This window comes from Ranitomeya variabilis, chromosome 8 (genome assembly GCF_051348905.1).
Source record: "Ranitomeya variabilis isolate aRanVar5 chromosome 8, aRanVar5.hap1, whole genome shotgun sequence".
Classification (NCBI taxonomy): domain Eukaryota; kingdom Metazoa; phylum Chordata; class Amphibia; order Anura; family Dendrobatidae; genus Ranitomeya; species Ranitomeya variabilis.
The window spans coordinates 163,400,141-163,425,667 of NC_135239.1; the positions used below are offsets into that span (position 1 = coordinate 163,400,141).

The following is a 25,527-nucleotide window of genomic DNA, read 5'->3' on the forward strand; positions in this document are numbered from 1 at the left end:
TGAAATACGTGGCACTGAAATACGTGGCACTGAAATACGTTTATATACGTATATACGTATATACGTATATAAGTGCCACGATATTTCAGTGGCCACGTATATAAGTGCCACGTATATAAGTGCCACGTATATAAGTGCCACGTATATAAGTGCCACGTATATAAGTGCCACGTATTTCATGTACATGCCACGATATTTAAGTGCCACGTATATAAGTGCCACGTATTTAAGTGCCACGTATTTAAGTGCCACGTATTTAAGTGCCACGTATTTAAGTGCCACGTATTTCACGTAAATGCCACGATATTTCAGTGCCACGTATTTCACTGAAATACCGTGGCACTTAAATACGTGGCACTGAAATATCGTGGCACTGAAATATCGTGGCACTGAAATATCGTGGCACTGAAATACGTGGCACTGAAATACGTGGCACTGAAATACGTGGCACTGAAATACGTGGCACTGAAATACGTGGCACTATGACTGTCAGAAAATGTTCATTAAACGGTTAGGGATGAGTTTAGGGGTAGGGTTAGGGTTTGGATCCCTTTATCACCTTGATGGTGGTGGGTGACTTTTCAGTGTGTTCTGTTTTTTTTCTATAAAAACGCATGCGTTTTTAACGCAAACAAACGCGTTGAGATCGGACGCCATGTCGCGTTTGGAGAGCCCCTGATGTGCCTAAACAGTGAAAACTCCCCAATTCTAACTGAAACCCTAACCCCAACCCTAACCCTAGTCCTAACCCTAGCGCTACTTTCACACTAGCGTTTTTTTGCATACGTCGCAATGCGTCGTTTTGGCGAAAAAACGCATCCTGCAAAGTCATCTGCAGGATGCGTTTTTTCCCCATAGACTAACATTAGCGACGTATTGACACACGTCGCAAGCGTCGTGCGACGGTTGCGTCGTGTTGTGGCGGACAGCCGGCAGCAACAAACGTTACATGTAACTTTTTTTGTGCCGACGGTCCACCATTTCCGACCGCGCATGCGCGGCTGGAACTCCGCCCCCACCTCCCCGCACCTCACAATGGGGCAGCGGATGCGTGGAAAAACAGCATCCGCTGCCCCCGTTGTGCGGCGCTTGCACAGTATGCGTCGGTATGTCTGCCCGACGCAGCGCGACGGCCCCGTACCGACGCTAGTGTGAAAGTAGCCTAACGGGAAAATGGAAATAAATATATTTTTTAAAATTTTATTATTTTTCCTAACTAAGGGGGTGATGAAGGGGGATTTGATTTACTTATATAGCGTTTTTTGGGCGGATTTTTATGGTTGGCAGCCGTCACACACTAAAAGACGCTTTTTATTGCAAACAATAGTTTTTGCATCACCACATTTTGAGAGCTATAATTTTTCCATATTTTGGTCCACAGAGTCATGTGAGATCTTGTTTTTTGCGGGACGAGTTGACGTTTTTGCTGGTACCATTTTCGGGTACATGACATTTTTTGATCGCTTTTTATTCCGATTTTTGGGAGGCGGAATGAACAAAAACCAGCAATTCCTGAAATTCTTTTAGGGGGGGCGTTTATACCGTTCCGCGTTTGGTAAAAAGGATAAAGCAGTTTTATTCTTCGGGTCAGTACGATTACAGCGATACCTCATTTATATAATTTTTTTATGTTTTGGCGCTTTTACACAATAAAAACTATTTTATATAAAAAAATAATTGTTTTTGCATCGCTTTATTCTGAGAGCTATAACTTTTTTATTTTTCTGCTGATGATGCTGTATGGCGGCTTTTTTTTTGCGGGACAAGATGACGTTTTCAGCGGTACCATGGTTATTTATATCCGTCTTTTTGATCGCGTGTTATTCCACTTTTTGTTTGGCGGTATGAGAATAAAGCGTTGTTTTTTGCCTCGTTTTTTTTTTTTTTTTTTACGGTGTTCACTGAAGGGGTTAACTAGTGATATAGTTTTATAGGTGGGGTTGTTACGGACGCGGCGATACTAAATATGTGTACTTTTATTGTGTGGTGTTTTTTTTATTTAGATAAAGAAATGTATTTATGGGAATATATTTATTTTTTTTTTCTTTATTTAGGAATTTTTTTTTTTTTTTTTTTTTTTACACATTTGGAAAATTTTTTTTTTTACTTTTTTACTTTGTCCCAGGAGGGGACATCACAGATCGGTGATCAGACCGTGTGCATAGCACTCGGTCTGATCACCGATGTGACAGGCACGTAACAGAGGCTTGCCGGCGCCTGCTATGAGGATTCTCAGCAGACGCCGGCAAGCAGGGTCATCTTATGACCCGGAAGGAGTCCCGCGGCCATCTTGGATCCGGGGACTCCTTCCAGGTCACCGGAGCAGCGCGATCTCATCGCGCTGCTCCGGTGTGAGAGCGCAGGGAGCCCCCGTCCCTGCGCGATCCCCCTCTATGCCGCTGTCACTATTGACAGCGGCATCAGAGGGGTTAAATGCCCGCGATCGGCGACAGCGCCGATCGTGGGCATTGCTGCGGGGTGTCAGCTGTCATATACAGCTGACACCCGCACCCGATCACCGCGGCGCTCAGCGTGAGACCGCGGTGATCGGGGCGCCGTACTAGTACTGCGGCTGGCACTAATGCAGTGCCGGCAGCGCCGTACTAGTACGGCGCATGTCACGAAGGGGTTAAGGCTACAGTCACACTATCAGTATTTGGTCAATATTTCACATCAGTATTTGTAAGCCAAAACCAGGAGTGGGTCAAGAATGCAGAAATAGTGCATCTGTTTGTACAACCCCTGGCAAAAATTATGGAATCACCGGCCTTGGAGGATGTTCATTCAGTTGTTTAATTTTGTAGAAAAAAAGCAGATCACAGACATGGCACAAAACTAAAGTCATTTCAAATGGCAACTTTCTGGCTTTAAGAAACACTAAAAGAAATCAAGAACAAAAAATGTGTTAGTCAGTAATGGTTACTTTTTTTAACCAAGCATAGGGGAAAAATTCTGGAATCACTCAATTCTGAGGAACAAATTCTGGAATCACCCTCTACATTTTTTATACCCAAAAATAACACCTGCATCAAATTACATCTGCTCGTTAGTCTGCATCTATAAAGGAGTGATCACACCTTGGAGAGCTGTTGCACCAAGTGGACTGACATGAATCATGGCTCCAACACGAGAGATGTCAATTGAAGCAAAGGAGAAGATTATCAAACTCTTAAAAGAGGGTAAATCATCACGCAATGTTGCAAAAGATGTTGGTCTAAAATCTGGACCAAATACAAACAACGTGGGAAGGTTGTTAAAGGCAAACATATTGGTAGACCAAGGAAGACATCAAAGCGTCAAGACCAGAAACTTCAAGCAATATGTCTGCAAAACAGGAAATGCACAACAAAACAAATGAGGAACAAATGGGTGGAAACTGGAGTCAACGTCTGTGACTGAAGTGTAAAGGCCCCGTCTCACATAGCGATTTACCAACGATCACGACCAGTGATACGACCTGGCCGTGATCGTTGGTAAGTCGCTGTGTGGTCACTGGGGAGCTGTCACACAGACAGCTCTCTCCAGCGACCAACGATCAGGGGAACGACTTCGGCATCGTTGAAACTGTCTTCAACGATGCCGAAGTCCCCCTGCAGCACCTGGGTAACCAGGGTAAACATCGGGTTACTAAGCGCAGGGCCGCGCTTAGTAACCCGATGTTTACCCTGGTTACCAAAAAAACCAAACACTACATACTCGCCTTTCGGTGTCCGTCAGGTCCCTTGCTGTCTGCTTCCCGCTCTCACTGAGTGCCGCCGTACAGTGAGAGCAGAGCGCAGCGGTGACGTCACTGCTGTGCTGCGCTCTCGCTGTACGGCCGGATCTCAGTCAGAGCAGGAAGCAGACGGCAAGGGACCTGACGGACATCAGATGGTGAGTATGTACTGTTTGTTTTTTTTTACATTTACGCTGGTAACCAGGGTAAACATCGGGTTACTAAGCGCGGCCCTGCGCTTAGTAACCCGATGTTTACCCTGGTTACCAGTGAAAGACATCGCTGGATCGGTGTCACACACACCGATTCAGCGATGTCAGCGGGACCTCAGCGACCAAAAAAAGGTCCAGGCCATTCCGACACGACCAGCGATCTCACAGCAGGGGCCGGGTCGCTGGTACGTGTCACACATAGCGAGATCGCTACTGAGGTCGCTGTTGCGTCACAAAACTTGTGACTCAGCAGCGATCTCGCTAGCGATCTCGCTATGTGAGACGGGGCCTTAAGAAACCGCCTAAAGGAAATGGGATTTACACACACAAAAGCTAAACGAAAGCCATCATTAACACCTAAACAGAAAAAAACAAGGTTACAATGGGCTAAGGAAAAGCAATCGTGGACTGTGGATGACTGGATGAAAGTCATATTCAGTGATGAATCGCGAATCTGCATTGGGCAAGGTGATGATGCTGGGACCTTTGTTTGGTGCCGTTCCAATGAGATTTATAAAGATGACTGCCTGAAGAGAACATGCACATTTCCACAGTCATTGATGATATGGGGCTGCATGTCAGGTAAAGGCACTGGGGAGATGGCTGTCATTACATCTTCAATAAATGCACAAGTTTATGTTGATATTTTGGACACTTTTCTTATCCCATCAATTGAAAGGATGTTTGGGGATGATGAAATCATTTTTCAAGATGATAATGCTTCCTGCCATAGAGCAAAAACTGAAAACATTCCTTGAAAAAAGACAAATAAGGTCAATGTCATGGCCTACACATAGTCTGGATCTCAATACAATTGAAAATCCTTGGTGGAAGTTGAAGAAAATGGTCCATGACAAGGCTCCAACCTGCAAAGCTGATCTGGCAACAGCAATCAGAGAAAGTTGGAGCCAGATTAAGGGCTCATACTCACTTGCGTGAAATACGACCTAGTCTCGTATGTTAACACCCAGCTCTGCCGCCGGCACTTGGGAGCGCAGCGTGCAGCTCCATGTATTGCTATGCGGCCACACGCTCCGCTCTGGAGTGCGGGCGGCAGAGCCGGGTTTTAACATGCGAGACTCGGCCGTATTTCACGCAAATGAGTATGAGCCCTAATGAAGAGTACTGTTTACACTCATTAAGTCCATGCCTCAGAGACTGCAAGCTGTTATAAAAGCCAGAGGTGGTGCAACAAAATACTAGTGATGTTTGAGTGTTTTTTTGTCTGTCTGTTTTTCATGATTCCATAATTTTATCCTCAGAATTGAGTGATTCCATAATTTTTCCCTATGCTTGGTTATAAAAAGTAACCATTACTGACTACCACATTTTTTTCTTGATTTCTTTTAGTGTTTCTCAAAGCCAGAAAGTTGCCATTTGAAATGACTTTAATTTTGTAGAAAAAAGCAGATCACAGACATGGCACAAAACTAAACAACTGAATGAACATCCTCCAAGGCCGGTGATTCCATAATTTTTGCCAGAGGTTGTATTATACTTTGCCTCTGAATGTTCCTGACTTGGTTTTGGGTTACAAATACTGATGTAAAATACTGACCGAATACTAATAGTGTGACCATAGCCTAATACTGATACTACAGTGCATATACACTCACTGGCCACTTTATTAGGTACACCTGTCCAACTTCTTGTTAACACTTAATTTCTAATCAGCCAATCACATGGCGGCAACTCAGTGCATTTAGGCATGTAGACATGGTCAAGACAATCTCCTGCAGTTCAAACCGAGCATCAGTATGGGGAAGAAAGGTGATTTGAGCGCCTTTGAACGTGGCATGGTTGTTGGTGCCAGAAGGGCTGGTCTGAGTATTTCAGGAACTGCTGATCTACTGGGATTTTCACGCACAACCATCTCTAGGGTTTACAGAGAATGGTCCGAAAAAGAAAAAAAATCCAGTGAGCGGCAGTTCTGTGGGCGGAAATGCCTTGTTGATGCCAGAGGTCAGAGGAGAATGGGCAGACTGGTTCGAGCTGATAGAAAGGCAACAGTGACTCAAATCGCCACCCGTTACAACCAAGGTAGGCCTAAGAGCATCTCTGAACGCACAGTGCGTCGAACTTTGAGGCAGATGGGCTACAGCAGCAGAAGACCACACCGGGTACCACTCCTTTCAGCTAAGAACAGGAAACTGAGGCTACAATTTGCACAAGCTCATCGAAATTGGACAGTAGAAGATTGGAAAAACGTTGCTTGGTCTGATGAGTCTCGATTTCTGCTGCGACATTCGGATGGTAGGGTCAGAATTTGGCGTAAACAACATGAAAGCATGGATCCATCCTGCCTTGTATGGAGCATCTTTGGGATGTGCAGCCGACAAATCTGCGGCAACTGTGTGATGCCATCATGTCAATATGGACCAAAATCTCTGAGGAATGCTTCCAGCACCTTGTTGAATCTATGCCACGAAGAATTGAGGCAGTTCTGAAGGCAAAAGGGGGTCCAACCCGTTACTAGCATGGTGTACCTAATAAAGTGGCCGGTGAGTGTACACAGGTTTAAGGAAAAAATAAAGTTCATGGGAGGGTCTAAAAAAAAAAAAAAAGTGTTGGAAATTTTTTAGCAAGTTAGTTACACAAAACACGACTTTAAAGCCTCGTCCACTTGTGTCTCTGCTTTCCTGCACAAAACTATGTGAACCATTGAAAACAATGTTTGCGTAAGGCCTCATTCAGACGTCGGTTTTGCACATACGTGTTCTACCACTGTTTGTCACAGATACAACACATGCCCATTATAGTCTATGCTGCTGTTCACATGTACATGTTTTTCCTTCACCACAGATGAAAAGTGCCAATACATGTCTATGGGTCCTTGAAAAAAATGTGCAGCACACAGATGGGACTGGTGTACTGTCTGTGTTTAATATTGCAAAGGAGAAGAGAAGCTTTGTAATTTATCCATCCCCAAAAACCGCTGATGACACACTGGCCAAACACTGATGACACACTGGCCAAACACTGATGACACACTGACCAAACCCTGATGCCACACTGGCCAAAAACTGATGACGCACTGACCAAACACTGATGACACACTGACCAAACCCTGATGACACACTGGCCAAACCCTGATGACACCCTGACCAAACACTGATGATACACTGGCCAAACACTGATGACACACTGACCAAACCCTGATGACACACTGGCCAAACACTGATGACACACTGACCAAACCCTGATGCCACACTGGCCAAAAACTGATGACGCACTGACCAAACACTGATGACACACTGACCAAACCCTGATGCCACACTGGCCAAAAACTGATGACGCACTGACCAAACACTGATGACACACTGACCAAACCCTTATGACACACTGACCAAACCCTTATGACACACTGACCAAACACTGATGACACACGTACCCTTTTTTGTGTTTGTGAAAAATAACGATGTCTGAATGAAGTCTAACTCAGTCGTGCAAACTTTTGACTTTTCAGCTTTTCACAATAGATTTTAAAAGTTTTTATTTTTTGAAATGGTCAGAGTTTAGAAAAAAGCGTCTGACAGCACATCAGATTGTACAGCACAAGAGTGCATACATGACTCGAGTACACTTCTTACACTAGAGTGAAAGATGTGCCAAATTCATTAAATAGGTATTTTTAATTTATTAAAAGGATTTAGTTAGACAGCTTAAAAATAAGAAAGTTTGCAATTTACTTGCTTTTCCTATTTGTTGTAATTTACCGCCTGTGAGAGCTTTTATCTTACATAGTGTACAGCTTGTTCCCTTTGAGTTTGGCCACCAGATCCTTACCCAGTGTGTGCAGTAGTTACATTCCGGAAGAGAATTTAACTCCTAAAATACTAGTTAGCTCTCTTGAGCCAATTATTTTCTATACAGCAGTTATGTGCTCACACCCCTTCTCTTCTTCTTAGCTTCTGACAAGCTGCTGTTATCCGACATGTAGAATCAAAATCCTTGGCCCCCAGCATCAGGGCTCTCATTGTCCTAATTTGCAGCTATCAGATTTGTTCTCATGTAAAAGACAGAAGACCGGCCTGAAATGTATTTTAGTTTTCATTTATGCCTTTTTTAACTAACCATTGTGGGTTTCAGTATTTCCAGTATGTCTCGGAAGGATGGAAATGTACAAGTGCCAATGGGCACTGGTTTTTGGACCAGCACTAAGCCACCTCAATACAGTAAAGAGACGCAAGATTTACTAAAAGGTAACGTCATATTCAATATTTAGCTTACATTTTTGTTAAAATTAGTGAACAATGAGAGATGGACTAATTGTAAAGAAATCACAGAAATTGTAACCTGGTTCAGTATATTACGTATACAACATCTACAACGTAACTCGTAGTCAAAAAGTATAAATAACAGGATATTTACAGGGAATCTGTCACCAGATTTTTGCTACCCCATCTGAAAGCAGCATGATGTAGGTGCAGAAACCCTGTTTTTAGCGATGCGTCACTTACTGGGCTTCTTGCTGCAGTTTTGATAAAACCACAGTTTTCTTTGCTGCAGATCTAGCAGTTCTCTGAATGCTGAGCTCAGTATAACCCATCCACACCACTGATTGGCAGCTTTCTGTGTACACTGTGCATAAACTGATATGTGCAGGGTTATTCAGAGCTCATAATATGGGGGACTACATGACAGCGGCTGTTCTGGTTTTCTAATTATAATCTCCTGCTGATAAAACTGTGATTTTATCAAAATGACAGCAAGCAGCCCAGTAAGTGACACATCACTGGAATCAGGCTGTCTCTACATTTTGCTGCTCTCAGGTATACTCACAATGAGATGATTCACCCGTCTATTCACATGTAATTCTTAAGATGTCGGCGTATGGTAAAATGTGCCTACCCCTCTCAGTTGTAAGGTAATGATGTAGAGGTGCCCTATTATCAGGGGTCAACTAGCAAGTCCCAAAATATAAGCTCAAATTTACTTCAATCTAAATATAGAAGGGCTTAAACAATAGAGGACTCATTGGTCAAACACCGTGCTTCATACATGGTGCATGACAACCTCAAGGCCTGTGATGGATCCTGGGATCGGGACTCCCCACTCTATTGTCCATGCCAATAAGCTAAATCCTTCTTATTGGTAAAATGCTGCACAACACGCCGGCATTTTTTTTCCTGGAAGCGTCTTTTTGAATGTTTTTTTGTTTCCTGAATTTGTTTGTAAACATTTTTGGGTGGTAATTTTTAAGCTTTTTTGGGCATCTTTAGAGCTTTTTTGGGGGCAATTTGTGGACATTTTAAATCCAATGAGCAATGAGTAAAGCGCAAAAAAAAATGTAGGCGTAAATGATCTCAACGCTCCGAAAGATGCCCAGGAATTTTGGTTTTTTTTTGCCTTCCTGTTGACTATTATTGTAAAGTATGAAGCCGATCGTAGAGGGAAACGCGTGAAGAATCGCCTGCTCAATTCCTTTAACTGCTTGGAATTTTTGGAAAAGATGCCCAAAAGGCGTAACATATGAAAAGCAAGTTTTTCTTTTTTAAAGAAATGAATAAGAAGATTCCTTAGATCGTTTTCTGACCGTTTTTTAGGCAATTTTCGAGGTCTAAAACTAAAGATCGCATGTATATATCCTTAGGGAATACTGAATTAGTTTTTGTGTTCTTACAACCACGTATGACATTTATTCTTTGACTAGCATGATTTCCTACTGAACATAGCTGGATAAAGAAGAGTAGCCTAGGGCCATAAAGGGATACACTTGACCAGTAGTGATTTTCGACCTAGCTGGGGCATTTCATAAATTCTCAGTAAGTAGATGGAGCCTATTGTTGGCCAAGAACAAACACCAAGGCAAGATGGTTGCGAGGGCTCAAGATAGTCCTTTTCCATCATATTTCCAATAATTATTGACTAACATGCTGCCATATTCTGTGCAAGAAATCTAAACAGATACGGGCACATTATTTGTGGTGGTTATCTTGGATCTTGTAGATATGCAAATTACGGTAGGTCTCACCCAGAGAGAAGAGAACGTCTCTTGCCAGTGTCCCTTATTGGAAGTAGCTTCCCTGCAAGTCAATGGCCAACACTTTCATAACTTTGTATTATGATGAGCAATATAAGCCACGTCAGACACTCTGTCTGCCACCGATGTTCCAGGGTACGTGCCCCTCATCAGTACAGGACAGGGTTTGACTGGCTGATGGAGATGACCTTGATGCAGATTTTGGGGAATAAGGGGTAACTGGTTTTCATTAAGGAGACGAGTTCTGTATGGGGTATTAAAGGCAATAATTCCTGTTTAGAAGGTATGCAAACTCGCTCTTACCCAGAGCAAAGGAAATTCTCACTAGTGTCTACCATAGCTACAAAGCAAGACTTTAACTAGAGGCATCTGTTCCAGGGTGCTTGCCCTTCATCAGTACAAAAACAGAATTTGCCTCTTAATGCAGCTTTTTTTCTTGGGATGGGTTACAGGTTTTCATTAAGGAGAACGAGTTGTATATGATATCTTTCTTGTGCTAGCTACTGGTGATAGTGACCCTACAAGACGACAAAACCCTCCACTATACTCAATAGGACTGAGTACCCTAAAGTAGGTGTTTGTTCTGGATAATATTCCTGGTCAAGGCTTCTTGTACCCCTGCTTTGTATCTACCACCAACAGATGGACTACCGTAAATATGATGTAAAATTTTGTTAGGATGTGTCAAATGTGTCAGGATAAAGTCGGATTTTGCACAAATTGCTGTTGTAAACCATAGTTGAGACATAACTGTACTTGTTCCAGGCCTTTTTTTAACAAAACTCTGACCTGTCTAGGATATGGGATTTTTTAACGACTATTTTGTAGAAATGCTACCATTTCACATAGGTTTTGGCACAGGTTCTAAAAATTTGTGTAAAACAGTGATAATTTTGGCTTAGTCACGTAACACACACGAGGCCGGCTAACCAAAATAACAGCAGCCACGGATCCCAGGAAGTCTGAGATGGTTCTCAGGGCTCCCTTCCAGCGGCTATAGATTACCGACGTGGCCGGAGGATTGATTCCTACTGGGACCAACTCTACTGTTCAGGACTGTTTAGCTTTGAAGACTTCTGGAATTTATATCAGTTGATATAATAAAAACCAATGTCTTTCTTTTCCCCAGTGATGATGCAAGAATCCAAGCTGACAAACTTCCAGCAGCGTCAGATCAGAGAACAAATGCAAAGTATGTTATGTACGGTATCATACAGTATCTGCTCTGTATACTAGTATAAGGAGATGGACATATGAGGCTAAGTGCACACGTTGCAGAATTGCCACGGAAATTTCCGCGGCAATTCTGCAACTCCTGACGTGAGTATATCGCATGCGGAATTGGCATGCATATTCCTAGCGTTTTGCAAGCATAATTAGCTTGCAGAATGCTAGTGTTTTCCAAGCGATCTGTTGCATCACTTGGAAAACTGATTGATAGGTTGGTCACACTTGTCAAACATGGTGTTTGACAAGTGTGACCAACTTTTTACTATTGATGCTGCCTATGCAGCATCAATAGTAAAAGATATATTAAAAATAATGAAAAAATAAAAAAAAATGGTTATACTCACCTTCCGAAGGCCCCCGATCTCCTCAGCGGTGCACACGGCGGCTTCTGTTCCTATAGCTGCTTTGTGTTCAGGACCTGCGATGATGTCACGGTCACGTGACCGCGACGTCATCGCAGGTCCTTCACACAAAGCATCCATAGGAACGGAAGTGGCTGCGTGCACCGCTGAGAGGCGGGAAGACTCCAGGGCCATCAGAAGGTGAGTATATCACTTTTTTATTTTAATTCTTTTTTTTTTTTACCAATTATATGGTGCCCAGTCCGTGGAGGAGTCTCCTCTCCTCCACCCTGGGTACCAACCGCACATGATCTGCTTACTTCCCGCATGGTGGGCATAGCCCCATGTGGGAAGTAAGCGGATCAATGCATTCCTAGGTGTGCGGAATCCCCGCGATTCCGCAAATTTAATGAACATACTGCGTTTTCGCTCAGGAAAACAACGCAGCATGTGAACAAAAAATGCGGATTGCATTCTATTAAATAGGATGCTTAATGTGAGCGTTTTTTTTGTGGTTTTATAGCGAAAAAAACGCGGAAAAAAAAGCGACGTGTGAACACAGCCTTACCGCTTTAAGGCGTCAGTGCTGTGTATAATGTAAAGTGTGTAATGTAATGTGCTATTGTGATGTGTAAGGTGAATTGTGTTGTGGTGTATTGTTATGTTTTGCACTGTACTGGGGAAGGTGAGTTCTGCCCAGCAACAGACAGAGATTAGGGTAAGACATAGTTAAATGTTGGGACTAGCCCTGAGAAGTAGGGACTATGTACCAGGATCACTATGTGGTAGTGAGTCAGACCGAGCCTAGCTTGCAGCTAGAGAAGACGTTTGGTCTGGGTGCAAAGCAGGGCTGCAATACAGTGGATGTTCTGTGTAAAGAGAGGAGATGGGGACGGAGATAGCATGATCCTGAGGAACACACAGAGATGCAGAGAGAAGGACAGTGCCTGCTCATAGTGCTGACCATAGACCAGAGTTTCCAACTGACAAGGGTCCGGAGAAGGTACGCCTAGCAGCTTGGCCCCGTTAACGGTAACGAGCCACGATGGAATAGGGAACTCAGTTTGTCTCACGTTCTAAGTGTCAGAGAGCTTGAAGGTGACTCCAACCATATTGGCAAATATGAGGAAAATCAGACGCGGAACTGCAGGAAGAGGAAATGGTTTTCACAGACTGTACTAGGGTGCTAAGCTAGGTGGTGGTGAAGGGGAGGAGACCAATGAAGGCAGGAAGGTTTGAGGCCAAGGAAGTAAAGAGACTTTGTATTGAGATGCTCCGTATAAATGAAGAAATATATGTGAAGTTGTGTACCCACTATCCTGTGTACATACCGTAGTTGCCACGCAAAGGCTGTTTAGTAAAGCATAGTTTGTTAAAAACTGGTGGTCTCCTTTCATGAATTGGTTAACATCTAGTCCTTGCAAACCAGTGTGATTAATTACATGAGACCTGCATTGGTTTATCGCCCTTACAGCACAAGTCCACACATCAAGTTAGGACCTCCACCTTCATGTAATGTGCCGGGGCGCAAGGGAAGAGTACCTCGCCCACGGCGGGCGCAAGGGAAGAGGACCTCGCCCACGGCTACCGCCCCGCGCCACGTTACACTGCCGCTCATGATAACCCTGGTGCTTAGTCTTATGTTTGCACTGTCCAAAATGGTGAAGTGGCTGAAGTGAGATCACTGGTCACGTCTAGGACATAGGAGGCAGTCTGTAAGACCTGTATACAGCGTATCTCTACTAGTGTGGGGTTATCACTAAGGTCTGGTCGGACCAGACTCATTTAAGGTAATCAGTGTATCGGGGCTAATGTACGGTATTTATATAGGATCTGTTCCATATAACTTGTCATTTATTGCACATGAGGAGGTGCACTGGCACTATGGTGCAAACGCTCAGTGGGCTATGAAATTCTGTCATACCTACAGGTATTGTTCTATATTCTGTAACTATTCATATTCTGGCACCAAACGGCGATTTAATCTTCAAAACCATGAGTCTATGTCACGTCTGATTTCACGAGTTGCAATTTGAGGCAAGACCCCTGATGTCGAAGAGGGCCCTCCAAGGATAGGAGCAAACCTTTTTTCTGCCATGCACAAATCCACTGCCTAATTTATATATTTTACATCTGGGATTATATGCATAGTTGCGGTTCAAGTGCTGAAGGTTTTACTCTTTGCAAAGAGTGAAATCTGCTGCAAACTTGCACCTAAATCTACATGTAGGACACAGGGATTTTTCTACCGATTTGTCAATGATGTAAAATTAAAGGGAATCTGTCAGCATACTTTTGTAGTGTAATCCAAGAGCAGCACAATATAGGGCAAGAAAGCCTAATTCCAGGGATGTGTCACTTACTGGACTGCTCGGTGTAGTTTTGATAAAATCTCAGTTTTATCTGTTGCAGATGGGGCAGTGTTCATAATACTGAGCTGTGTATAACCCCGCCCACACCTCTGATTGGCAGCTTCCTGTGTACACTGTCAGTAAGCTGCCAATCAGGGTGAGGTGACACAGATTAGCTGGACTGGCCTGCACGTGACTCCTAGTCCTGTAGTGATAACATCCTGATAAAACACTGAGTGTATTGAAAATACTACACAGCCCAGTAAGTGACACATCCTTGGAATCAGACTCATTTACGCTATATTATGCTGCTCTCAGATTAAATAGAAAGAGAACTGCTGACAGATCCTCTTCATGGTAATGATCTTATTCTGGTTATTTTCTGGGCTGGAATTTTCTCACAAAATTTGTAAAAAATAAATAAATAAATAAATGGGGGAACCTTCCTTTTTGTTTAGTTCCCTATTTTCTATAAATTCAGGTTTGGCCTATTAGCATAGCTTCTTAACAAATGTATTAGTAATTGCTAAATTCTGCACGTCAACATGAATGTTTGATGCAAAGTACATATTTTTACAGGTGGTGGTGCGCTCCCAATCCAATGTCACCCCAGTACCAGCAATACCGAAACTAGGCCTCTTGTGTCCATATCTCGCCCAGCAAAAGCCTCCACTACAAGACCAAGCTTGCGTCCTGCGGAGAGGTGCCGAGCTGGGGATGCTTACACGAGAGAAAAGTTCCAACCTCAAGCAACTAGTAAGTAGTGTCTGACCTAGTGTCCACAGTGCGGCTGATCAGTACACAGGTGTGTGTCCTCCATAGCTTTGTGTTCTTTGTGATACACATCAAGTCTAGTCAGTATGGACACTATGGAGTAGAGGGTCTGTTACCAATGATCACTTTTCTTCTCGAAGATTGATGTATGCAACTTATGTCAACACAACCTGACAAAAAAAATCCCAAACTTTATTTCTTAGTAGTTGATCGCTCATTCGGAATATTCTTGTTACTTTTAAAATGTTATTTTAAACTCTTCAGGAGACCTCGATAAAGAGAAAAGTCGACTTCAGAACCTTATGGCTACAGGGAAAGAGTTGCCAGATACACCTCAAGTACCACAGACAGAAGAAGAGGACACGGAGGACAGGGACAGATTTGATGAATGTAAGTTCTTCACAAAAGATTGTTAAAGGGCTCTTACAATTGCCTGATATACAGTCATGGCCAAACGTTTTGAGATGGACACAAATTTTGGTTGTCACAAAGTTCGCTGCTGCAGTTTTTCTAGCGGCTATTTGCATTATATTAAGAGTGGTATGAAGAGTGATCAGAAGAATTGCAAAACAATTGTTCACCCCCCTCCCCCCCAAAAAATTTTTTTTTATTGACACATTTGCATATGCCAGAACAATGGCAGAAAGGCTTCTCAAGTAACTACTGGCTACACATATTTCTCCTTCGCCTCATTGGGGGACACAGACCGTGGGTGTATGCTGCTGCCACTAGGAGGCTGACACTAAGTGAAAACAAAGAAAGTTAGCTCCTCCCCTGCAGTATACACCCTCTCTGCTGGCTCTCGGCTAACCAGTTCTTGCTTAAGGTACCTTCACACTGACCAACTTTCCAACGATAACGATAGCGATCCGTGACGTTGCAGCGTCCTGGATAGCGATATCGTTGTGTTTGACACGCAGCAGCGATCTGGATCCTGCTGTGATATCGCTGGTCGTTGCTGAAAGTCCAGAACTTTATTTGGTCGTCAGATCGGCATGTATCGTCGTGTTTGACAGCAAAAACAACGATGCCAGCGATGTTTTACAATGGTAACCAAGGTAAATATCGGGTTACTAAGCGCAGGGCCGCGCTTAGTAACCCGATATTTACCCTGGTTACCATTGTAAAAGTAAAAAAAAGAACAGTACATACTCACCCTCTGATGTCTGTCACGTCCCCCGGCGTCCGCGCTGCTGCTCAGAGCTTCCTGCACTGAATGTGTCAGTGCCGGCCGGAAAGCAGAGCACAGCGGTGACGTCACCGCTCTGCTGTTAGGGCCGGCGCTTACACAGTGCAGGGAAGCAGACGCCGGGGGACGCGAATGTAAGTATGTAGTGTTCGTTTTTTTACATTTACACTGGTAACCAGGGTAAACATCAGGTTACTAAGCGCGGCCCTGCGCTCAGCAACCCGATGTTTACCCTGGCTACCCGGGGACTTCGGCATCGTTGGTCGCTGGAGAGCTGTCTGTGTGACAGCTCCCCAGCGACCACAGAGCAACGCTGCAGTGATCGGCATCGTTGTCTGTATCGCTGCAGCGTCGCTTAGTGTGAAGGTACCTTTAGTGTCCGTAGGAGGCACACGGACTGGTCTGCTATTCAGACCCAAAGAACTCTTTTTACCTTTTACAACGGACGAAGGGGGCGACGGATTCTTTCATGTTCCGATCTCCCCCGAACCAACAACAGGCGAGCACGGGAGTTTCACCTCTCCGTATCCTCTCCTGCGACGTGGGAAGCCACTGCCTGAGCTGATTCTAGGGGCGACGGGCCCCTTCAAGGGCACCGATCTCCCCCCTCCCTTATCAGACGAGCACTGGAGTGTCCCCTTCAGTATCCTCTTCTGCAGCCAGGCCTATTGCCGGACATTCAGCCCTGCCCACCAGGTTTTACCCTCGGCTGTACAGAGGCACATTCCAGCGTGGCGTCCGAGCAGCCCCCACTGCACCACCACTATTAAGAGCGGATGGTACAAGGAGGCAGACGGTTCCTCTCCTCCTCCCTGCTAAAGGGACAATGGATTGAGGTTTTTTCTCTATCTCTGCACCGTCCTAACAGCAGCGACAGCAGAGGATTCTGTCTTAATGACCTGCTGAACAGAGCTGCATACTCTGCCTTGCGGCAGATTCCTAGGTAAGTGCTGGGATTTGTGCGGCTGGAGGGCTCTGCGCAACCGGTGGTTTTTCCCCCTCCTTCCCTTTTTCCAAGCGGCGGGGCTTTTACCCTTCTTTCTCACTCGGCGCTGGCCGGCACCTAAAATTTAGCCCCCGGCTTCAGCTTCGTGTAGGCCGCAACCCGAAGTCTCCGCCCATGCTGCGCTGCGCGTCAAGGCTCTGCCCCCCTATTCAGGCGCTTCTCGCTCAGGACGAGAACACCCCATATTCTCGGCGGCCATGTTCATCTCCCTGCCGCTTCCAGACACGAGCTGGGTACATCCGGAAGCAGCTGCTGCTCGGTCCCGGCTGTGTTTTCAGCGCTGGAGAATCTAATCCACCGCTGACGGGGGATTCAGGAACCAGGTAGGGAGACGCCGCTCCATCCCTCCCCCCGCTCTCCTTTACAACTCCCTCCGACAGCAGAGGTGGATAATGTTTTAAAAAACTTCAACCATTATACAGGCTACCTAAGGCACGACCAGCATAAACGCATTTAGTATTCTCTGGTCCTAGAGCTAGTCTTAAAGGCTCCCAACCAGCCACCCCGGTCTTAGTTTCACGACCAGCATCCCCTGGTCTTAAGGGTACATGACAAGCATTCTCTGCTCTATAAGTCATGACCAACCAGAAGCCGGTCACCTTTCCCAGAATACTTAGTTCAAGTGAGCTCAGGAGCCCTCGGCCGCCGCCGATCCCGGCTCTTCCCACAGTACCTAGTTCCCCACAAGAGGCTTCACCTCTGGCGTAATCCTTGAAAAATGCCCCGGTCTTAAAGGCATATGACCAGCATGCCCTGGTCTTAAAGGCACGTGACCAGTATGCCCTTGTCTTACGCACATGGCCAGTATGCCCTGGTCTTAAGGCACGTGACCAGTATGCCCTGGTCTTAAAGGCACGTGACCAGTATGCCCTGGTCTTAAAGGCATGGGACCAGAATACGTTGGTCTTACGCAAATGGCCAGTATGCCCTGGTCTTAAAGGCACATGACCAGCTTGCCCTGGTCTTAAAGGCACAAGACCAGTATTCCCTGGCCTTAAAGGTGCACGACCAGTTTTCCCTAGTCTTAAAGGCGCATGACCAGTATTCACTGGTCTTAAGGGCACATGTTCAATCCGAAGCTGGTCACCCTAACTGAGCTCTGGAGCCCTCCACCGCTGATCCCAGTTATCTCAGAATACCTGGTCCCCCTCAGTGGACTTTGTCACTAACCGCAACCCATGGTTTCTCTGACCAAGAGATTGAATCCCTCTGTGAACCCTCTGTGGCTCGGAGTGATCGCAGGACCGATATACATGGCCCCTCTCCTACAATGGGAGCCATCGGCTAACAGGGGCCGCAAGTATTCTAGAAAAATGTACAGGGGTCTAGAAAACGGAAGTTTTCATTTCCTGATCTCTCCCCTATGATTTGTTGGGAACGCTCTGAATATGGATCAGATATTGCCTTGGATTGCCAGAGCTTCAGAAAAAGAGGGTCTCGCCTATTTATATCATCAACAAATTGACGAGCGATTCCCTGGACAGAAGCCTCTATGTGGGATGCCATACCTGTTCTGATTTTTTAAGGGCGACGGGTCCTTTAAAGGGCACCGATCCCTCCCACGCACACTCACCATCAACAGACAAGCACATGCAGTGTCGCCTCCATGTATCCTCTTCTGCATCCAGCCTATCGCCAGACAACCTGCCCTGGCGTCCGAGCACCCCCCTTTGTGTCGCCACTATTTAGCGGCTGATGCACGTAAGCGGACGATTCCTCCCTGTTAAGTGGATGGTGGATTGAGGTTTCCTAATTTTCTACTCTGCACGACGATGGCAAGAGACTGTCCCGCATTCTGCCACTTGGCAGACTAACTGGGTAGAATTTCTTGTGGTATACCTACCAGTGTCCCTGCCCGATGTATCATCATTTAACATACCACAGATGGTCGGATAGCAAATCTGGTTTGTTCCATCTTGTGGCTTCGGGTTCAGCGCTCTACCCTTCCTTAGCCGCCACATGGGTTGCTGGACCAATAGTCTCCTGGTCAGAGACCTTAACTACTTCGATTCACATAAGTAACCTTTCCCCAAAGACAGTGCAGCTGGCCAATCAAATCTTCTGAGCGGGAGACTAACAAGGGTTCGTATCTTTTATACAGACCCTACCCGCAGTGGAAGTGTTGTCCAGGACAGTCTAGATCTAAGGGATCTTGGTTCCAAAAAGGGGGAATGAAAAGTAAAACTGATACTGGACCTCAAACTTATAACAACCTTTCACAAGGTCCTTCCTTTTTCAAATGCAGTTCCTCCGCTCAGCCATTACTTCAACAGAAAAATGTGGCGTTTTCTGGCATCCATCGACATTCGGGATTTTTACCCTCACATTCCTATTTTTTTTTTTTTTCCCTCTACAATAATCCCTTCGCCTTCCATTGGCGAACAGCATTTTCAAGTCACGACCTTGCCCTTCGGCCTGGCTACCGCACCAGAGTGGTCGCGAGGGTCATGGCGGTTGTCATGTGCCTCTTGCACCCTAGAAGCATGGTCGTCCTGCCCTATTTGGTCGCCTTTCTAGCCACTCTTCCAGGACTACGCTGAGTCTTCTATATCACTTGCAATACCCTCTCACTTGGGCTAGCAGCTAAACTTAGACAAGTTTTTTCCTCATTCCCAGCCCAGCAGATCCCTTTTGAGGATGAACCTGCACAAGAAGGATGGTAATCCTCTCTCGAGTCAAGGTCGTGGCCCTTCAACAGGGAGCTCAGGCACTTGGTCACGCATTCCCTCGGTTCATTCAATTCGCTAGGAGGGTTCTGGGGAAAAAGACGACAATGGAAGCAGTTTTCTTTCACTCCGCTCGTTTTCAGCAAGTCAATCAGGCTTTCAACGGGCAGTCTCTGAGCTCCTTCCTCATCCAGAGCCTTCTCCTGGTCCAATGGTTATTAGGGAATACCAATGCTAGTCTTCTTCTCCCGATCATTGCTCTGGGGATCCGAACGGTACGGCTAATCCTACAGATCTACTGCCTTCGGGCGGGTCAACCATCTGTCTTCAATTGAATAACGCCACGGCTGCGCCATACGTCAACCATCTAGCAGGTACTCACAGTCAAACGCCATGGCCGAGGTACCTCGCACTCTCTGATGGGCCGAGATCTGTCACTCGGTGATCTCAGCAGTACATATCCCTGGAGTAGAACACTGGGCGGCAGACATTCAGCCGTCGGGGTTTCTCCTCAAGTGAGTGGGAACTTCACTCGGAAGTCTTCCATCAGATCTGCCTTCACTGGAGTACTCCAGATGCAGGCCGGACGGCGTCCTAATGGAACACCAATGTACTCCAGTTCATGGTTTGTCCTCGAGATCCAAGACCATCGCAGTGATGCTGTTCTTCCATGGTACCAATTTCCATATCCCCTCTTCCACTACTTCTGAGACCTTGTTGGAAGCAGGAAGAGCCCCAGTGTTCCCGGGAGACCCGCACTGACAATGTCAGGTTCTCTCGCTTGCCGTACTAGTATTTTCCGTCTTATTGCGACAGAACTGCAAATGTGGAATTTCTAGCAGGGAGTCCTCTCCTGTAGTTCTTCCCTACCGCGTACTGTTAGATCTGTGGGACCTTAATGGTCCTGGGGATCTTACAGTAGACTCCTTTTTTGATCCGGTCAGACTTTACTATCAGGGAAGGTCGCCCCCCTTTTTTCTCTGCGTTCCTGTGATCCTGATGAGTCTTCAGAGCTCGCCGCTCTGTTCTTTCAGACTTTTTTCCTTATTACCATCAAGGCAAGGTCGCCCTCAGGCCATCTCCTTCCCTCGTTAGCAAGGTGGTATTGTATTCCCACTGTCGCAGTGGCATCGTCCTTCTCTCATCTCTTTCGGCTCCAGTCCACAAAACGGAATGAGTTCTCCATTATCTGGAAGAAGTGAGTGCTCCGAGTGGGTACATATCGTAGACGACGTCCTCCCGAAGGTTGGACACTTTACTTGGGCTTCTCCATGGTAAGACGGCTTCCGGACGGTCACAGGAAGGGATTAGCCGTTTCATCAGCCATGTTAGCCTGGTGGATTCTTTTCATCATCCCGGAGTCCTTCCGTGCTAGATGTCAGCCTATCTCCCTGTGTGAGGGCTCTAGACACCAGACGTCGGCAAACACATACGCAAGCTTGCGAATTCCTCCAGTCCGCATGCATTCTTGAAGCACTATAATTCCCACACTTCCACAGATGTCAGTCTGGGCAGGCGGACTCTGCAGGCCGCGGTGACGCACTTGTAAGTAGCGGTTACACCGGCCTGATCTGATGTTGTTCCCACCCAGGGACTGCTTTGGGACGACCCACGGTCTGTATCCCCCAATGAGGCGAAGGAGAAATAGGGATTTTTGTGTACTCACCGTAAAATCCTTTTCTCCGAGCCATTCATTGGGGGACACAGCTCCCTCCCTATTATTAGTTTGTGCTTGTTTTTATAATTTTACATGCTATACTCTCATATGTAATGTGACATGCTATACGCTCATGTTATTGATCTCCTACTGCTTTTGCACCGAACTGGCTAGCTGTGAGTCAGCAGGAGGGTGTATACTGCAGGGGAGGAGCTAACTTTCTTTGTTTTCACTTAGTGTCAGCCTCCTAGTGGCAGCAGCATACACACGGTCTGTGTCCCCCAATGAATGGCTCGGAGAAAAGGATTTTACGGTGAGTACACAAAAATCCCTATTTTATTATTATTTATTTATATAGCACCATTGATTCCATGGTGCTGTACATGAGAAAGGGGTTACAAACAGAGTTACAGATATCATTTACAGTAAACACGTTTACAGTGACAGACTGGTACAGAGGGGAGAGAGGACCCTGTTCTTGCGGACTTACATTCTATGGGATAGTGGGGAAGAGACAGAAGGTCAGAGGTGCTGCAGCTCTGGCGGTGGTGAGGCGGCTGCTCTGGCGATGGCGAGGCGGCAGAATGGTTATTACAGGCTGTAGGCTTTCCTGAAGAGATGGGTTTTCAGGTTCCGTCTGAAGGATCCGAGGGTGGTTGATAGTCGGACGTGTTGAGGCATGGAATTCCAGAGGATGGGGGATATTCGGGAGAAATCTTGGAGGCGGTTGTATGAGGAACGAATAAGTGTGGAGGAGAGTAGGAGGTCTTGGGAGGATCGGAGATTACGTGAGGGAAGGTATTGGGAGATTAGTTCAGAAATATAGGGAGGGGACAGGTTGTGGATGGCTTTGAAGATCAGTGTTAGTAGTTTGAACTGGATTCGTTGGGGAATTGGGAGCCAGGGGAGAAATTTGCAGAGGGGAGAAGCAGGGGAGTAGCAATGAGAGGTGGATTAGCAGGGCAGCAGAGTTGAGGAAAGACTGGAGTGGTGCAAGAGAATTAGCGGGGAGGCCACAGAGGAGGGTGTTGCAGTAGTCGAGGCGGGAGATGATGAGGGCATGCACAAGAGTTTTGGTAGATTGTGGACTGAATAAGGGGCGGATTCTTGCAATATTTTTGAGTTGGAGGCGACAGGAGGTGGCAAGAGTTTGGACGTGCGGTTTGAAGGACAGGGCAGAGTCGAGAGTTACCCCGAGGCAGCGGATTTCAGGTGCGGGAGAGAGCGTGATGCCGTTTACCATAATAGATAGGTCAGGTAGGGGGGATACGTGAGATGGGGGAAAGATGATGAGTTCGGTTTTGTCTACATTGAGTTTTAGAAAGCGAGAGGTGAAGAAGGAGGATATGGCTGACAGACACTTCGGGATTCTGGACAGCAGAGAGGTGACATCTGGGCCAGAGAGGTAGATCTGAGTGTCGTCCGCATACAGGTGGTACTGGAAGCCATGGGACTTTGAGTTATCCTAGGCCAAGGGTATAGATGGAAAAAAGTAGGGGCCCTAGGACAGAGCCTTGAGGGACTCCAACAGAGAGAGGGTGGGATGAGGAGGTGGAGTGGGAAACACTAAATGTGCGGTCGGAAAGGTATGAGGCAATCCAGGACAGGGCAAGGTCCTTGATGCCAAGGGAAGAAAGAATCTGTAGCAGTAGGCAGTGATCGACTGTCGAAAGCAGAGGACAGGTCAAGAAGAAGGAGGATGGAGAACTGTCTGTTAGCTTTGGCGGTGACTAAGGGTACCGTCACACAGTGGCATTTTCATCGCTACGACGGCACGATTCGTGACGTTCTAGCGATATAGTTACGATCTCGCAGTGTCTGACACGCAGCAGCGATCAGGGACCCTGCTGAGAATCGTACGTCGTAGCAGATCGTTTGAAACTTTCTTTCGTCGCTGGATCTCCCGCTGTCATCGCTGGATCGTTGTGTGTGACAGCGATCCAGCGATGCGTTCGCTTGTAACCAGGGTAAACATCGGGTTACTAAGCGCAGGGCCGCGCTTAGTAACCCGATGTTTACCGTGGTTACCAGCGTAAAAGTAAAAAAACAAACAAACCGTACATACTCACCATCTGATGTCCGTCAGGTCCCTTGCCGTCTGCTTCCCGCTCTGACTGTCAGCGCCGGCCGGAAAGTGAGAGCAGATCACAGCAGTGACGTCACTGCTGCACTCTGCTCTCACTGTACGGCGGCACTCAGTCAGAGCGGGAAGCAGACGGCAAGGGACCTGACGGACATCAGATGGTGAGTATGTACGGTTTTTTTTTTTTTTTACTTTTATGCTGGTAACCACGGTAAACATCGGGTTACTAAGCGCGGCCCTGCGCTTAGTAACCCGATGTTTACCCTGGTTACCAGCGAACCTCAGCATCGTTGGTCGCTGGAGAGCGGTCTGTGTGACAGCTCCCCAGCGACCACACAACGACTTACCAACGATCACGGCCAGGTCGTATCGCAGGTCGTGATCGTTGGTAAATCGTATAGTGAGACGGTACCCTAAGTCATTAGTAATTTTTGTCAGGGCAGTTTCGGTGGAGTGGTGGGGGCGGAAGCCAGATTGGAGGTTGTCAAGGAGAGAGTTAGATGAGAGGTGGGAGGAAATTTGAGCATGGACATGCTGCTCAAGGAGTTTCGAAGCAAACGGGAGCAGTGATATGGGGCGGTAGCTGGGCATAGCAGTTGCGTCAAGGTTAGTTTTTTTGAGGATGGGTGTGATGGTGGCATGTTTGAAGGCAGAGGGGAAGGTACCAGAAGATAGCGATAGGTTGAAGAGATGGGTTAGGGCTGGAATGAGCATGTTAGTGAGGTTGGGGAGCAGGTGGGAGGGGATGGGGTCAAGTGCACAGGTGGTGAGGTGCGATTTGGAAAAGAGGCGAGTAAGCTCTCCTTCAGTGATGTTGGAGAGGGAGGTTATTAGGGAAGGGCAGAGGTCTGGTATATGGAGTGGTTGGGGTGGTGGAACAGTTAGGGTTTGCCTTGTTTGGTTGATCTTGTTTTTGAAGTAGGTGGCAAAGTCCTCGGAAGAGATGAGGGGAGTTGGAGGTGGCAGTGGTGGGCCGAGGAGGGAGGTAAATCTGCTGAATAGTTGTTTTGGGTTGTAGGATAGTGAAGATATAAGGTTAGTGAAATAGGTCTGTTTAGCGGAGGTGAGGGCTAATTTGAAGTCAAATGTAGCTTGTTTGAAAGCAGTGAAGTCGTCTGGCAGGCGTGTTTTCTTCCAACGCCGCTCCGCAACCCTGGATGCTTGTCGAAGTTTTTTTGAGAGATTGTTATGCCAAGGTTGCCTATTGGTTTGTCGCACTGTGCCATGCGTGAGAGGGGCGACTGAGTCTATGGCTGATGTGAGGGTGGAGTTATAAAAAGCGGTGGCGCTGTCCGTGTCGTGGAGTGAAGATATGGAGGACAGAGGTAGAAGAGAGACAGAGTCTGTGTCTAGATGTGCGATGTTTCTGCGAGGATGTGGTAATGGCTGGACATGGGGGGCGGGTGAGGGTATATTTCTCAATGTATCTACACCAGAAGATACATGGATAACTCTGCCCCGGTATACTGTATGTGTGGCATATGAGGGCACTCCTTATTCTGTTGTGTCCATTTTATTATGTCACATGCCCTAAGTGGGGCTACGTGCACATACAGTCTTTTCAAGTGGGACTGCTGAAAAAAACCCGAAAAGTCACATAAAAGACTTCCTATTTTCCAACATTGCTGTTCAAATATTCCGTTTTTTAATTTATTTTGCTTCAGGTTCTCAAAATCGCCAATCATGTGACCCGTCAGTCTCTGTGCTGATTGTTTGTTGGGTATTTGATTAGTGATGCGCGAGCGTGCTTGGGTATAGCGTTATCAGAGCGTGCTCAGGTGTTACCAGAGTAATGTTTGAGTCCCTGCGGTAATGGGACATGTTCAAGTCAATGCGCCTGGTGTTGGACAAAAAAAGGGCTTAAAAAATGCTGTAAAAATGTTTCCTTGTTGTTTTCGGCCACCTAAGAATGGCTCCATCATAGACTCGAATACACGGCTGAGTTCTTCAGTTATAAATTAATGATGGTGTCTCAGTGGTTGCAGAAATCCAAGAGAGATGGGATTTCCTGGAAGAGATGCAAGTCCTGGGTCGCGGAAAGCAATACTACAACATCGTCAATACGGAGATCTCACAGGTGACCCACGGCTTACAGCATGAAACCAACCTGTACCCTTTGTGTATTGCTCTTTGTGTAGTTTTATTTTTGTATTCTGTCTTGGTTTTAGCTCATCTTATTTTATTTGCAGAAATTGAGGGAGATGGAAATAATTGATAAGAAGAGAAGCAAAGAACTACAGGAAGCACTTCAGAAGTCAGAAAATAAGAATTTCCGCTCCTGATGCATGCCCAATAGTGATGAACGAGAGTGCTCAGGTAA

The 25,527-nt window shown here is 46.2% G+C and overlaps 1 protein-coding gene across 3 annotated transcripts in view; it reads left to right on the forward strand.

Moving 5' to 3' along the window:
* Positions 1-25,527, forward strand: part of C8H22orf23 (chromosome 8 C22orf23 homolog) — a 44,456-nt gene that overhangs the window by 15,825 nt on the left and 3,104 nt on the right. For all 3 annotated transcript variants that reach the window (XM_077276493.1, XM_077276494.1, XM_077276492.1), the window contains exons 2-7: positions 8,017-8,129; positions 11,040-11,102; positions 14,412-14,588; positions 14,871-14,996; positions 25,184-25,284; positions 25,397-25,523. In XM_077276493.1, coding sequence (XP_077132608.1) covers positions 8,017-8,129; positions 11,040-11,102; positions 14,412-14,588; positions 14,871-14,996; positions 25,184-25,284; positions 25,397-25,489 — 673 coding nt within the window. In that variant the 3' untranslated portion in view covers positions 25,490-25,523. The remainder of the gene's footprint in view (positions 1-8,016; positions 8,130-11,039; positions 11,103-14,411; positions 14,589-14,870; positions 14,997-25,183; positions 25,285-25,396; positions 25,524-25,527) is intronic.